At 40.6% G+C, this 16077-nt stretch overlaps 1 protein-coding gene across 1 annotated transcript in view; it reads left to right on the plus strand.

Annotated features, from left to right (window-relative positions):
• Positions 1 to 222: 222 nt before the first annotated feature.
• Positions 223 to 16077, plus strand: part of TENM4 (teneurin transmembrane protein 4) — a gene marked incomplete at its 5' end in the record, with an annotated part of 340098 nt that continues 324243 nt past the window's right edge. The window contains 2 exons of the mRNA XM_083855254.1: positions 223 to 445; positions 4934 to 5203. Coding sequence (XP_083711380.1) covers positions 223 to 445; positions 4934 to 5203 — 493 coding nt within the window. The remainder of the gene's footprint in view (positions 446 to 4933; positions 5204 to 16077) is intronic.

Consider the following 16077-nt stretch of genomic DNA (forward strand, 5'->3'; position numbering starts at 1 on the left):
ATAATTGAGACTTTCTTTTTATTGGTAATTGTTCTAAGAGGGTTTTTCTGCAATCCATTAAGTAACATCCCTTTTCTTCAGTGTAAGAATGTATAAAGAAGGCAAATTAGCCGTTGAGTGCCCAAAGGTATGAATTTTTTTTATTCTCTCTTTCAGGTTATTCCAATCTGACCACCACACAGACGTCATTATTTTAATGTTGAATATTCAGACAAGGGTGCCATGGATGTAAAAGAAAGGAAACCGTATCGATCTCTGACTCGGCGCCGCGACACTGAGCGCCGCTACACCAGCTCTTCAGCCGAGAGTGAGGACAGCAAGGCACCCCAGAAGTCTTACAGCTCCAGTGAGACCCTGAAGGCTTATGATCAAGACTCCAGGCTGACCTACAGCAATCGGGTCAAAGACATGGTGCACCAGGAGGCTGATGAATTCTGCCGAGCAGGTGGGTACTTCTCAGCAGATGCAGCTGTAAAGCAGTGTGAGGAAATCAGCTGAGAGCCAGAGCTGGGTGGGAGGCTACCTTTGAAAGACTCTGAGGCCAAAAGCAAGATGTAGAGAGAGATTTAAAGAAAGCAGCAGAGATCATCTTCAATGTATTGTACAGACACTGTGTGCAACCCAGTGTTCTTAAGTGGCATACCCCTATGCCATGTTCATTAGCTCCTATTATGGCACATTTTCTGTGTCTTAGTCTTTCTGTCTGCAGCAGCACTTTACCACCTTCCAGAATGAGACTACAGCCCCCTGTGCAGATGCTCTGCACTACTGACGTGGCATGGAAAGTTCCCGCCTGCTCAGGAGATCTGTCAGTGTGCTGTGTGTCTGCTCTGTCATGAAGGAAGCCAGTGAGGATGCTGAGGCAGAAGGCAACAAGAGGAGAGTGTCACTTTCCACACTGTCCATCTGGTCTACAGCAAAACCGAAGAACCCTGGAAGAAAGGAGGAAGAAAGGAGGCAGCTGAGCTGCAGATGGGATGAACTGTCTTTGCATTGTGCATGGCCTGCAGGCTTTAGGTTTGCCTTGGGGACATGCTCCAATATTAAAAGAGCAAGGAACCACTTTAGGACTTAAAGGAACACATTTAGTGAATCTAAGTCCCAGTATCTGTGAAAATGTGAAGTCTCAAAACTCACCATGGATTCCACAGTTCTAACAGAGATTCCAGATATTCTCTTTTTTATTGCTACCCTGAAGTCAGTGCAGTTACATTTTCACTGCTGTTACTGCCTATATGAGGTAGATTTCTGGCCTCTACTATAAGACTTATTTTAATTTTTCTGTAGAGAATGTAGTTCAGATTCCAACCAGGACTTCACATAAATTGTTTTTAGAAGTCCATCAAGAAAAGCATAAAATGGCAAAGTGAGTCAAATAGAATAGGCAGCATTCCAGAAAATGAACATAAACTAGCCAACCCAGAGTACTTTGAGCACATCCTCTGCAATTTAAAGAAGCTGATTCCCCAAAAGGAATGCATATAATTGCACTCATTAAATTTGGGGGCTGCTTAATTTCACTTCTCAAAAATCATGCACTTGTGGTTTTGGTGCAAGACTCCTCTTCAAGTCACACACAAGCAAAATGATTTGCAGAAGTATCTTCATGCATATGGCTTTGGTGTTTGAGTTTCAGAATAGCTGAAACAGGCAATAATCAACAAAAGGGGCAATAGTTGTTGTAAGTAACACTGTGACATCATAAAAGCAGTTTCCCTCTTAGCAACTCTGAAGTACTTCATCCTCTCTAAGGAATGTATAACATTATAAAGAAAAGGAAACTTTTTAGGTCATTGCATTTGCTTACTTCATACAATATATTCACCATGCAAGATAGATGTGAATTAGTCCAGGTCAGCGGTTTTCAACTTGGAGGTCCATGAGGCCATGCAGGTCCATGGCCTTCTGCTAAGAAGCCCACAAAAGATTACTTTTCTTGAAAATCCAGTCTGTTGACAGGGAGTGTAAATTTTCTATATATAAGTTCATGCTTCCCAAGGAAAATTTTGAAGGGTACTGAGAAATAGTAAAAATGACTGGTCTAAGTAGCTGAAATTCATTGAGAAGTTAAGATTAACCACGTCAGAGCACCAGTTCTGTTTCTGATATAACCCTCACAAATGGCTCAACTTAAAGCTTTCTCCCAGTTTGTCCTGAGGGTCCCAAAACTGGGCTGAAGAGTGTTAACAATAATCCCAGACTTTCTGTGCCACATTTTCCACTGGCAGTAAGCCATGAATGGACCTCTCGTTGTGATGCTGCTTGGCTTCAGGCCAACTGAAACCAAGCCTTATTAGCCTGCTTGACATCAACAAGGCAAAGTGGATTTCTCTCCTGCATTGGTTTGGAAGGCAGAGGAGGGAAACATTTCAAATTGACCAAATAAATTCAGTAAATAAACAAGTCAGCATTTAAATGGTTTTAGCTAGAGTGACTGTCAGCAAATGTGCAAGTCAGCACAGGAGAAAATAGACCAGATTTGAATTAAAAAGTCTTGGATATTTATTATCTTCCTTTTATTGACTTGAGTTCTTCCAGCTTAAAAGGCAACAGTGAGCATAGAATATGAAAATCAATGCATCTGCTGCTGTTTATTGCAAATAAATTTGATTTTCAGTTAATTGTAGCAGTCATTTTTCATAATTTATGAGCTGCTGCTACTGGAGAACATCGGTCATGCTGCACATTGATGTGCCTGATGATGCTGAGTGTGACTTCTTTCAGGTAAAGGTGGAACTCACCATCAGTGACTCAAACATGCAAGGAAAACCAAAAGATATTTTTCAGTACTCCACAAGGGATGGTGTAGAAAACCATGGCCTTACATGTAAGTCGAAACTAGAAGGGAAGAGCAAGGTCTCTGGGGAGATACTGCTTCCTAGCATTTATAATTTAGGTCAGGTTTATTTGCTTCCTCATGCCATGAGACTGTAGAGGACAATCTCTCAAACCACTTTGCAATCATATTAAATGGATTACTTTGCCACAAGCTTGCATTGTGCTTCCCAAGCAAGGCCCTAGGGTTGGGCAGAGGTGTGAGGCCCAAGCAACCTTTTCTGTCCACTCTGTCTGAAAGCTTTAATCTTGTTTGGTCAATTAAAAAGGTGTGAAGTTCATGAATCCTTTATGCAGTTGGACTGTTGTCAGCTGCAGATCCATAACCAGCTGAACTAGAGTTTTCTCCTGCAATCAAACAGCTCCTTCCTTCTCTGAGTTATACATGAAAATGTTGTCCAGTCCCATTATTCACCTTGCATTCAGATATCTCCTCTCTGTTATGAGCTGAAAAGTCAACTGAATGAAAAAATGTAGTAAAATCACAGCTACTTTTGGCCACCAGTCATCTGATGCATGTGTGCTCTAATATGAGAGACCTTCCCCAAGCATCAGGGTTCAAGGACAAACTAGGGTGTTTCCACAAATGCAAAACCATATTCTGGAAAAGTAGAAAACTGACTATTTCTATTGGATGCACATTTTCTACCATATGATATTTGATATCCACAAATAAAAATGTGAGAAAACCCACATGATTGTATGGTCTTGAGAAAGGAGAAAATGATAATTCAGCTTTGGATGCAACCTTGAGATCCAGACTTGATGAACAGATTTCAATAATGAGTAGTTATGAACTTCAATGTTCAAAGGAGGGTTTGCGCCTGAAATGTCCTGGAGATTGTGCATTCAGATTTGTCTTGTTGAAATATGCCTGAACTGCAAACTGCTCAGTTCCTTAATCCATCCAAGGCACAGCATAACAGAAGCAGGGGTGCATTGAGCTGTATAAATGCACTGTGCAGCTAAAGGCACTCATGGGTGCCCAAAATCTTTTCAAGACATTCAGGGTTGAAAAATAAATGCATGCATTAATAAATAAATGTGGATTAAAATTGCTCTCCCCAGCCTCTTTGTGGAACTTTCCAAACAAAGTGTGCTAATATTCGAAGCCTTATTCACATCAATTCTGTCTGATTTTGAAGCTCTGCAGGTAACTAGACATGGAGTCAAGAGTCACTTTTCAGGTCATATTTTCAGTCAGCTAAACAATTGCATCTATTTGCAGCCAAATAACCTCTGCTGTGACTGTCAGAATGAATAGCTAAACTGAGTCAAGGTGTGAGTGGTCAGCAAGGGGAAAGTGAAATCACCAAAGGAAATTTAAATCCCCGGTATGTAATTTCAGGGATTTCAATGAGCAGAACTGGCTCAAATTGCCTATTGTAGGGAAGTTGTCGGGTGCATGGTAGGACTTTTGATCATTGCACGCCTCATTTTGCTTTTCTCACAAGAAGATTACTTTTTGCCTCTCCTAAAGAATTACACCATTTCTACATCCGTTTTTGCTTTCAAACTTGATGATTTCACTGAACATGCCCTGAGTTTTTGTCAGGTTCCAGAAGCTGACAAAAAGGAATCCAGCCGCTTTTTAGTCTTGGCATATTTGAAAAGAGGTTGTCATAAGGTGGGGACTGGTGTCTTCTCCCAAGTAACAAGCGATACGACAACAGGAAATGGCCTCAGGTGACACTAGGGGAGGTTGAGATTGGATATTAGGAAAAATTTCTTCACTGGAAGAGGGATCAAGGATTGGAACAGGCTGCCTACAGAAGTGGAGGAATCACCATCTCTGAAATTGTTACTAAAAAAAAATGTAGATGAGGTGCTTAGAGATATTTGCTTGTGATGGACTTGGACATGCTAAGTAATGATTGGACTCTTAAAACCTTAATGATTCTATGATTCTGTGGTCTCTTGGTCTCACACTGTGCAAGACAACAGAAGAGGCGTATCTTTGGTATGATGTTATTCTGTGTTACTCTGACACTGCTGTTCTCCAGGTGAAGGTAGATGATGAGCACTTCTACTCTTGACTTGTCCTAGATGGCACCGTGCTCTATTAAAGAATAACCAGGCCAATGTGTTTTTCTCACAGGGGCCAACTTCTCTTTGCGAGAACTGGGACTTGAAGACGTGACACCCACACACGGGACTTTGTACCGCACCGACATCGGGCTGCCTCACTGTGGCTACTCCATCAGCGCCGGCTCGGATGCCGACACGGAGGCAGACGTGGTCATGTCACCCGAACACCCAGTGAGGCTCTGGGGACGCAACACCAAGTCTGGACGCAGCTCCTGCTTGTCAAGCCGGGCAAACTCCAACCTCACCCTCACCGACACGGAGCATGAGAATACTGAAACCGGTAAGTGGTGACTGCACATGCAATTGTCAGCCTCGATCTCTATCAGGAATGTCTCTTCCTACTACCCCACCTTAATCTTCCTTAGGTTTTGTGATGGGGTTTTTTTGTCAGACTCTGTGAAAACACTCTTCTAACAGCCCCATGTCATGGGGCTTTTGTACTGTCCTACAGAGTATTTGTTAATGAACTGCTGGAGGAGCTCCTACTTATTTATCACTGCGACAGAGATCATTAAATAGCTGTAACATTCTCCCTGCCTTTTGCAGCAACCTTTCAGAGGGAAGGCATTTAAATCTCCCCTCCTCTGGCCGATGCTACTCTTATCTTTGTGCAGATTTTCTGGGCAGATAATTTTCTTCTCTTTCTTGCTGGTTCCTTGACAGGGGCTGTTTCATTTATGTAAATTGGCTGACTGCTCTCTGAAGGAAAACTATGGTGAAATATTTTTAGAAGCCTTTCTCTTTGTACAAAATAAAAGCTGAAGGTCACAGATTTTTTTATCTCTGTAACTTTGTGTCCCCAGCTGCGGGGATTCCTGCATGCCTTTTGTAGGTCTGCGAACCTTTTGGTCAGCAGTTCTGCCAAGTAGTGTTGGAGAAGGAGAGGGGATTTTGATTCAATTGCAACTTGACCCAGGAGTTCATCCAGTCCTATATGCCTTTGCACCTTTAATTCAATTATAGCACAGCCTGCTTCTTAATATAGCTGCTGCGTACAAGTCATCGGGCACTTGTGCTCAGTGCAGAAAGCTCATGTGAAGTGACTATATCACTTGTTCTTTTCATGCTTTTTGCCAAGTTATTATAGTGACAAATGATGATAAGTTTTCCTCTGGAAGCCATGACATAGCGAGACATACACCACCCACATGATTTTATGTTTAACTCCAACAAAATTACAGTTGAAGCTTATTAAGTTTCTGCTCAGAGATAATGATATATTAGGCAGAGTTCAAAGATAAATGGCCTTCTGTTCAAAGGATGTAGAGAAGAATCCTTTTAAATTATCTTTACTATACTTTTTTAAGATTCTTAGTGTAGCGTCTTACAAGCAGACACACAGTGCCAGTTTATATTGTTTTCCTTCTGATCATTGCGTTTTGATGAAAAATCAGAGGCATCATCAGGGTCAACTAATGTTTTGCACACTATGAAGAAATTGCTAGAAAACAGCCAAAAAAAAATAAGCATTTTGCGCTTCCATCCCATTCTCCTCTATCCGAGCTCTCTTTTGTGCTTTCCATGTGATGTGTGAGCAGCTGCAGTTCTATCCCGTGCATTTTTTCCATGCTTAAGAAAAGCAAAATACAGAATTTTAGGTTTGTTGTTTTTGTTTTTGTTTTTTTTTGTTTTTTTTTTTTTTTTTTTTGTTTGTTTGTTTTTTCCCTTTGGTCTTATTGGAGAAGAATTGCATTGTCTGCTGGAGTCTTTTCCCCTGCTGTCTGTAATGCTATCTCTACACCTGCAAAGGAAACTTTGTACCTACAGAGCACTTACGAATGAAATTATATTAGAAACAGCACATTAGCAACTTCACATTCCTTGAAAGGCTTTACTGAAAGTAATCACAGAGGCTATAGGACTCATGTCAGGGTGGAGACAACCTTCAAGTCCTCTTTCCTTAAGGTTAATGACCCACTAAACATTCATTCAATCATCACTTCATAGCAACCAGAAAAAGGGAAGTGAGGGGTGGAGAACAAACAGTGCTGTATAAACATAGGAGTTTCCTTGGAGCCTAGGCATTTGCAGTCCTAGGTGTTGGGTGTTTTGAATGAGAAAGGTTGTATCATACTAAAAACTAAAGTCTGTGTAGTACAAATAAAACCTAGATTGCTGTGGTGTCCAGTATGTAATAGTATTGTCCATACTGACAAAAACAAGGTGGTGGAACTTGAAAAAGAATATTAAGATCCAAACTGTGCTGCTGGTGAACTTCATCTGATGCTTAGACTTCCCTGGAAAGATGTCATAGACATCAGGCCATGTTCAGGTCAGAAAAACTGGTCCAGAACTGTTAAAAAGCCCATTTTAATATAGGGACTGCAGTTGAATTGCTGGTATAAACATATCTAAACAAATGTTGCAAGGTAGGAAGAAAAGGTGGTTAGGGAAAAGTCTTTTAAGTAGGCAAAAGCATTTTCTTTTTGTAGTTGCCTGGCACAGGTAAAGGTCTGAGAAACCCTTGTGCACAAACTGTTCACAGCCTGAGACCTGCTGTAGGAGCAAATGATGCCTGAGATTTCTCAGAATCTTTGTACTAAACAAAAAACATTTTCTCCCTCCTCACTCCACATAAGTAGTGTTTCTCTGGGCGACTAGCTGTCATACAGGCTATTTTGAGAAATCCTGCATTCATAAGATAAACATTTTCAAGAAGACATGAAGTTTTGCTAATGGCAACGTAAAGTAACATAATGCTATGACTCAGTTTACAGGATACCTTTATGAGCCAATATTAATTGTTGACGGTATTGATAGAAGTTATAGCCTTTAGCCGAAGTCAATATGGAGTTTATGAACCTGCCATCAATAGAAGAGTTTATGGGGCCCATTAAACCAGCTTTTCCAATGAAGGTCAAAGTCAGCAGTTTTTATGCTGTTCATTATTTATTCAAAATAAATAATCAGAATTTACTTCTGATGTTTGTAAATCCAAAGTTGTTGAAGTATGATTCTGCCAAAACATTTATTGTGTTCCTAGAAAAGGACAGGTCTAGCTCCCTTGAAAGCAGGGTTGTTTTTATTTCAGGAATGGTGATGCCTTGAAGGAACAGATATGCTGCTCAGAAAGTGCAATCACAATCCACCTCTATCATTAGAGAAGTCTATGAAGTGCTCTGGTTTCATGGCATATGATAGTCCATAGATCACTTGCACAGGGACCTGGCATGGAAAGCCATGTGTAGCTTTATTTAAACTGTTATGAGGTTTTCACAGAATCCCAGAACTGTTTGAGTTGGAAGGAACCTTAAAACCCATCTAGCTCCAAGCTCCTGCCCTGAGGAGGGCCACCTTCCTTAGGTTGAATGCTTCCAGGGGGCTGAATGCTTTTACTAAGTTAAGAGTTTGTTTTCACCAAAGAGTTGAGTTATAACTTTGGCATAGCCCTGAGCTTACATCCTGCACACTCAAACAGCTACGATGACTTCCCTTCCAGTGGACAGTGCATTTCACTTGACCTGAATAGTCGCTTTGCAAAGTGAGGGGACAGAGGCACAGCTCATTTTGCTGCACCTTGTCTAGGGACAGTACCATCATTCTGTATTGCTGAGGTAGCAGACACTTTATATGGCTCAAGGGGTTTTCTGCAGCATGATCGTGATCTGAACTGGAACTGTGAACTGCCATTAACAGTTCAGAACCAAGCACAGAAGGAGTCTGATTCCTGGAAGTCTAGTAATGATGTTAGGAGAACTTCTTTCCTGTAGTAGATTGCACTATTTCTCAGCAAGAAATCAGCAAGACTGATTCAAGCAAAAGAAGTTCCTGAAGTGGTCATTTGGACTGAAGCCTGGAGTTTCCTGGCGGTACCTTAGCTAACCCTGAACAGGATTTGCACTGAGCCAGCAATTGTTTACCATAGAGAAGAGCACATTGAAGAAGAACAAGGTAATAGTCTTCCAGTAATTGGCTTATTTTGCAGACGTTGAGTCACATACAAAAAAAAAAAGAAAAAAAAAAAAAAAAAAAAAAAGACTTCTAATCACAAGAACATCATCCAAAAAACTAAAGTACCACAGGATAGTTTATACTGAAAGGCGTTGCTGGAAGTGTCTGGCTCCTCTCCTTCTTAAAGCAGGCCTAAGTTAGAGGTCAGACTGGGTCACTCAGGGTTTTTTCAAGTATACTTTGAGTATCTATCAGAATGGAGAGGCCACAGCCTCTATATCCTGGTTCTGCAGTTGACCATGCTTGCTGTGAACAACTCTTCTTCTAAGACCTGGTATGGATTTCAACTGCAACTCATGTCCATTGCTCCCACTGAGCATCTCTAAGAGCAGTCTGACTGCATCTTCTGAACATCACCCATAACAAAAACAGTTAAAAGACAGCATCTAGAGTCTCTGCCCCTCATAAACAGTTGGAAGGTAGTTTGGCACTGGAGAAGATCAGAGGAGTCTGAGCAACTCCAGTGCTAAAATCTTTTAACTGTAAACTAGACAAAGAGTTGCTGAGAAAGGTTTAGACCGGATGCTGTCTCGGTCAGAGTGGATTTCCATGCTGGCCTCTCAAGCATCCCTCTTTCTCCAGTTCCAATTTTTGCAGCATTGCTGTGCCTTATTCCTCTGGGGCTGTGCAGGACTATTCAGGCTGGGCTGGGCTTCTGTCCTGCCTAGAGAACTCTTAATGTATGTGCACATGGACAGTGTTTGTGTGCAAACATCCATGAACTGGGCTGTTTATTTCCTTCAGGTCTGGAATGGAGATCTTAACCCAGGTCCACCCGAAGTGTTATAAATCATGCTGGTAATCCCTGGACAGACTTGAATTTGAAAAATGGGCAGAAAATGAGTGGATATTCCAATACAAAATGCCTCCCCCTCCCAAAAAAAAAAAAAAAAAAAGGCAAAACAAAACCAACAAAAAACCCCGCCAACAACAACAAAACAACAAAGCCAAACCACTTTTCCCTCTATCTTCAGCATGATAATGAACTTACTGGTTTACTCAGTACAATCATTACAGGGTTACAGTACACCTGAGTCAACAGCATTGCTGTAACGTTTCTTTCTGAAAGTGTAGTTGCCGCCTTTTAAAAACAAACAAACTTACTAACTAACCATACAGCTTAACTTTCAACTATTCCAAAGAAGCTGTTGCAGACTTTTCCAGACTAAGGATTTACTTTAGTTGTAATCTGGGCTGTGTTCATATCCACCAAGGCAAGTAATTGGTTAAATATGAGAAGGAACAGGCGAGAGAGGAAGCAGTTTTTTTCATCAGCAGGACAAGTCAGCTGTGATTAATGCTGTGAGGAGTGGTGTGATGTTTCTCTCTCTGTCATAATCTCTTCCTTGGAAGAATGTGGGCAGTATCAAATGTCCAGAAGGATCTCACAGACAAGATGATTAACATCAGATGGCTCAAGACAGTTCAACTGAGTTGAAGATGCTCAACTGTGATCTATCATGTCAAGAAATTCTTGCAGCAAAAGTGTAGCTAAAGTGTGACTTCACACACCGAGAGATTAGTAGACATGAAGTAAAATTCCAGATCTAACCACCCTGGAAGCCAAAATTCAAGCTGCAGGACCTGTTCTGTCAAATTGCCCTGTGCAACTTCTTTCCATCTTCACAATTAAAAATCATGTGGGAAACATCACTGTGCAAAAACTTGTGCACGCCTTCTATGTTTGCAAAAGGGTTTACTAGTGGACTCCTATCACCCATTTAATGATGAATTTGATGTAGGTCTGATCACCCCAACACTTCCATCACACATCTGTTGATCATCTCAGTTTAGGAAGAACAGTTTCAGCTCAGGGTTCATTTTTCTTTGGCTTCACCTCTGAAAGCACCAGTCAGTGCCAAAGGTGATATGGTGACTGCTTAATACAGACACTTACTGGTGAAAAGATTAAGAGCACCAATTCACTTTGTACCCACATCCTACAAAGAAGAATAATTTCCCTTTCTGTCCCATCCCTGGAATTGTTCATGACCAGCCTGGATGCAGCTGTAAGCAACCTGGTCTAGTAGAAGATGTCCCTGCCTTCCCAGGGTAATCCAGAGGTTGGAGCTAGATGGCCTTTAAGGTTCTTTCCAACCTGAACCATTCTGTGAATATTTTCCTTTAGTCACCACTGTTCTGGAATGCATTTAAATGAATTTTAAAACTGTCAAGCAAACAACCAGCTCAATATCCAAACATGCTCTTCAAACCTTTCCAGCTTAACCAGAATGGTAGTAGATATTTTACAGTTAACTACTGCTTTCTCATAAAATAATTTGTCTTTCTGAAACATACTCATAGGCTGTTGTAAAACTGAAGCATAGTGGCAATCAGGAGCTTTAAAACTCAGATGATAGCTCTGTTTCCTCTACTATCCCAGACTCAACTCTTAACCATGTTAATTGACATAATACCTGATTTACAGAGCATTTCTTGCAGTAACCACAACATACTCTGCTTCCAGTACTTAAGCCGTTACTGTTTCTGGAAAGAGTGCTTAAGAAACTGCATGGGGGTTTAGGACTCAACAGAACTGAATGCTTATAGAATGTATTAGAAACATAGGGATATATTAAAGCAGGAAATAATTAAAGACAAGTATTTCAAACAAGGAACAACAAAGAAATGCTACTTTATTTCTCCAGGGTAGTTAATAAATATTACTGATGCTTTCATTTATTAAGTGGTGACTGATATAGAACTCACCAAAGCCTTTGAATGCTCCTGTTGCCATCAGCAGTGCTACACCAGGTCCTGGGTGCATGGTGGTAACAGCCTGTTTCTTGAAAACAGCATGCCCGAGTGGTATAAATCCCAATACTTCTGGTTAAATACACCACAATCTGCTGTTTGCTGCTAGTTTTCTGATAGCCATTTTTGCCTTTTATTAAATCAGAAAGCTGTTCCAATGATCAAACTACATTCCATCAGCTTTTTCAAAATGTTTTTTCCTAAGAGTTGTTTTACAACAGCTAAGAGAGCCTTAGACAAACAGTAATTATTTCTGTGTCTTTTCCTTGTTCCCTTTGGTTGTTGAGAGCTCTTCCCCTAATGTTGTCTCTCTTAGCTACCAGGTGCCTTGCAAGGTAGCTCCTAAATAGCTGTCTCTCTGTAAAGAAAGGATTTTTATGCAGTTTTCTTTACATTCACCTTCCTGTTTCCCAAAACATGTTGACCCAAATCACTGACCCAAAATACAGTTCAATATATCAATGCAATTAGCAGTGTCAGAATAACTGTGTAATCTCTGAATTACAAATTATTTGTTAATACCCCAGCTGATAATCCATGGTGACTTTTCTTTTTATTACCATGTTTTGCTGAGTAATTTCCTTTCAGGCTTCATCCACTCCATTGTTAATATTATTACTGTGGTTGCAGCAGCGTCATCTCTTTCTTTTCTCCTTTGAATTAAACAGTCCATTATAAACTACTTCCAGTAAATGTGTGCTTCGACATGCTTCTTCTGCAGACCACGTAGGCAAAAATGTGATACTCAGATTCTGGAGAATTCAGAAAGGAAATTATTTTTAAAAACAAAACGTTTTTCAGAATAAATAATAATTGAAAAAGAATGTACTATGAACTATACTTTATTAAGTTTCCCTTATGGCTTTTTAGTAAGGGAAAACAAGAATAAATTAGAACTACCCAGGCAAGATCAGACATCTGCTGGCTGTCATCTTTCACTTGTCTTCCATCAGCTGTAACTTTAATATTAACAACATGTTTCAGCCTGAAATAAAAATTAGCCAGAACCCTTACCACTAATGATCCATCATCCATTGCAAAAGTTAGTGAGGAACTACATAAAGTAGTAGCACATCTAGAAGGGAATTTTCACTAATACCCTTTCTTATTTCTGCTTCTCAAAATTCTCAAACTTCCCCTTTCCAGGTAGGATTTGCAGAAAAATCCCAATTATAACAGTGTGTGGATATTGTCAGGATGTGGCAATTTACTGAAGCCACCTTATAGAGATATTCAGAGATTTGGTGATCACTTGAAATGTGAAGGTCAGGGGAAGAAATGTGCCTTCAGGCTCTCCAACTGTAAAGATACTAATATTCCTATGAAGAATGTTAGCCCTAAAAAGGAGAATTTTTACTATATGGCCATCAAATGCTACATTTTCCACTGAAAAATGGCTCCCTTGAAGGCTGTTACATCTTCCTTACTTGTGACCCAACTTTCTAATCACTGACATTCTTGATGATAGATTCCTCATATTTTCTGTCCTCTTATCTCTTTTGTCCTTTTTAGATATTAGTCCTGAGATCCTTCTTGAAAGTGAATAGGTGAGTCACCATCTCACTCCTTCACAAGAGTCTCAAAGAAAGTTTTACCTGGATGGGGCAGTGAATTGATGGATTTTAGGACAACAGACCCTTATCTCCCTCCACATTCAACCAACTCCCTGCCCTCTGGGTATAAAGTATAAAGCAGCCTTTCAAAATGAGGATGTCACTCCCTCTCAGACAGGATTCAACCCACTTGAAAACCAATTGTCCCTTTGGTACCACCACAAAGGGAGCCAGCAGCATTTTGTTCCCCATTTAAGAGATTAAGGGACCTGAAATTAATCTGAGTTTAGTACTCCAAGTGCAGCATTAGTGGTCAGTATCTTGATTTTGTTTCACAGTGAAGGAATTCCAACTGATTTCCAGGGTTAATTTATCTCATTGCTGGCCTCTTTGTCTCTAGAGGAAAAGAAGTCTTTCCATTTCCTTTTTTTTTTTTTTTGTTCATTTTATTCCTGTGTGGTGTATCCCACAGAGAATGTACTTTCTGCATTACTGTAATCTGCATCTGAAAGGATGCTGACATTAAAATCCTTCATAATGTTACTCTGCTGTAATGAACTGCAGTTCAATATAGGTTAGTGTGAAGGTTTTACATGGTTATTATTATTGTGATGATGGTGAAGCCATGAGGCAGGGAAAAAAAGCTTAAAACTCAAAAAACTCATTATTAGCCTGAATATTGGGGGAGAGGGCACGTAGAAACAACATTAACAGGTAAGAATTTACTGTTCTTTGTAATTACGCCAATATTTTTTGTCCTTTCCTTTGCCACTTTAAACACACTTGTCCTGGAGATTTTTTTAACAAAAATAATTGCATCTATTAATATTGCAGGCAAGCTGCCAAGTATTTTGGAAGCAAATCTGTGCATTTTTTTACACTGTTTCCGAGTGCCATAAATAATTTCTTTTGGTGTGATACACCCCAAGGGGAATAAACCTATGTTCAGCATCATGAAACCCATTACTTTTTTGATAGTAGCACTTTGCTTCCAACCTGGTTTTGGGGTGGGATTTGTGCATCATTGCCAGTCAATGGCAATGCTGGAATGGAATGGCTCCTACCATGGACTGAGGATTTTGGTTGGTACACTGTGGACCATCAGAGCTGGCATGCACTGGACATCAGTACTGGATTCAGGGTGGACCTGCAGCTCAGTGATAACTTGGAGCAGGATTTTATTTTTAGGGCCACACCTCAACTCTGTTCTAGGCAAATGACTGATCCCTCTGGGATAGATGAAAGAGAAGCAGCACGGAGAAAAGCAAAGAATTAGAGAAGACAGTAAATGTCCCATCTTTGTTGATGACAGCTGAGAACTCAAAATGGCTGGATATCCAACTGTGTGGCCCACAGACTCCTGCCTCCAGAGTAAATCTGCTAGTTAAGCACGGAACAGGGAATTAAAGCTTGTTTTCTAATTACTTTTTCTCAGTTTTTTTCCTTCATCCTGGATCTCTAGGGGTCATATCGAGCTGCAACAGGCAGGACATGTCCATTCACCATCCCAGTCTTTCAAAGACATACAGCACTATTTCCTGAAGAGCAGAAGAAATTGGGAGGAAAGCCTGGTGCACCTGGCTTTCTATACCCACTATTCCCTCTTCAGATATTTTTCCCAACTGGGCATTTCCAGATGCTCATGTCTGTATTTCTGAATTCCCCTTTGGGCCACTGGATCTGCTTCGGAGTTCAGCACACAGTGTTAGTCCACATCTGGTTCAGTCTCCTACAATGCCCCTTGAGGTATCTGGGTTTGTTTCCTTCAGTGAAGATGTGTCTCCATCTATTAGCAGAACAAAGTGAGAGGAAAGAGCATGTTATTTTTGGTTTACCCATCCCAGAGGTGCACACTGAGCTCCAAATAAAGGAAAGCATAACTTCTGCCATGAGAATTTATTCATTAAAATCTCATTGTTTTATTTCTCAGAGGATTTTGATCAACTTCTAGCAACTTTATTCAATCAAGGGCAGTGATTGAAAATGCATTACTGCCCTAATTCTGCAAAGTTTTCAGTGTTTCTTTGGCCTACACCTAAAAACTTTAATTATACGCTCTAGGGCAGGTTGTTGTTTAGTTTTCTACACCACAGCAAAGATCTTATTGAATCATGTATATAGAAAGAAAACAATAATTTATAGCTTTTTACATAGGCAGATAGTGACAGGACAAGTGGGAATGGTTTTAAACTAACAGACAAGAGATAGATTATATAAATGATAGATTAAATAGATTAGATGATATAAAGATGTGGGGATGCTGAGGCACTGCCATAAGTTGCTCGGGGAAGTTCTGGATGATTCATCCCAGGAAGCATTCAAGGCAAGGTTAGATAGGGTTCTCAAAAGCTTGGATAGGAAGTGTCCCTGCCCATGGCAGGGGGCTAGAACCCAATGACCTGTAAGGTCATAATTGAAATAATTTTGTGATTTTATGAAAACATCTGAGGGACCAATTTGTTTAAGAGGTTGCCACTCTGGGTATCCATCCCCATGACTTTTCAGGGGTTCTCCCCCATGGTCATGATAGTGCAACTGTTCATGGAGTCCAACTCTGACTTATCCCCCAAAACCGTGTGTTTTAAAGCCTTTCCTCAAGGGTGCCAGCACACAGAGCTCTTGATTTCATAGTTTCCACTCAGCTCCCTTTCCAGAGAGATCAGTTTGATGCAGGACAGAGCAGCAGAAATCCCACCCAACAAAAGATCCTGCTGATTTGAGTCAAATAAGGGCCTGAGGGTGGCATAACAAAATCATCTGGGGACTATTTAAACCAGTGTTGCCAGCAGGGAAGGAGCATTGCCAAACTCTCTTGGAAATGCACCCCTGCTCCAGCTCCCCAGCAACAATGGTCACTGCCTTTGTTCTCACCGACACATTTTCTGTGCAAGACTTA

The sequence above is a fragment of the Zosterops lateralis genome (genome assembly GCF_965231275.1).
Source record: "Zosterops lateralis genome assembly, chromosome: 2".
In the NCBI taxonomy this organism is placed as follows: Eukaryota; Metazoa; Chordata; class Aves; order Passeriformes; family Zosteropidae; genus Zosterops; species Zosterops lateralis.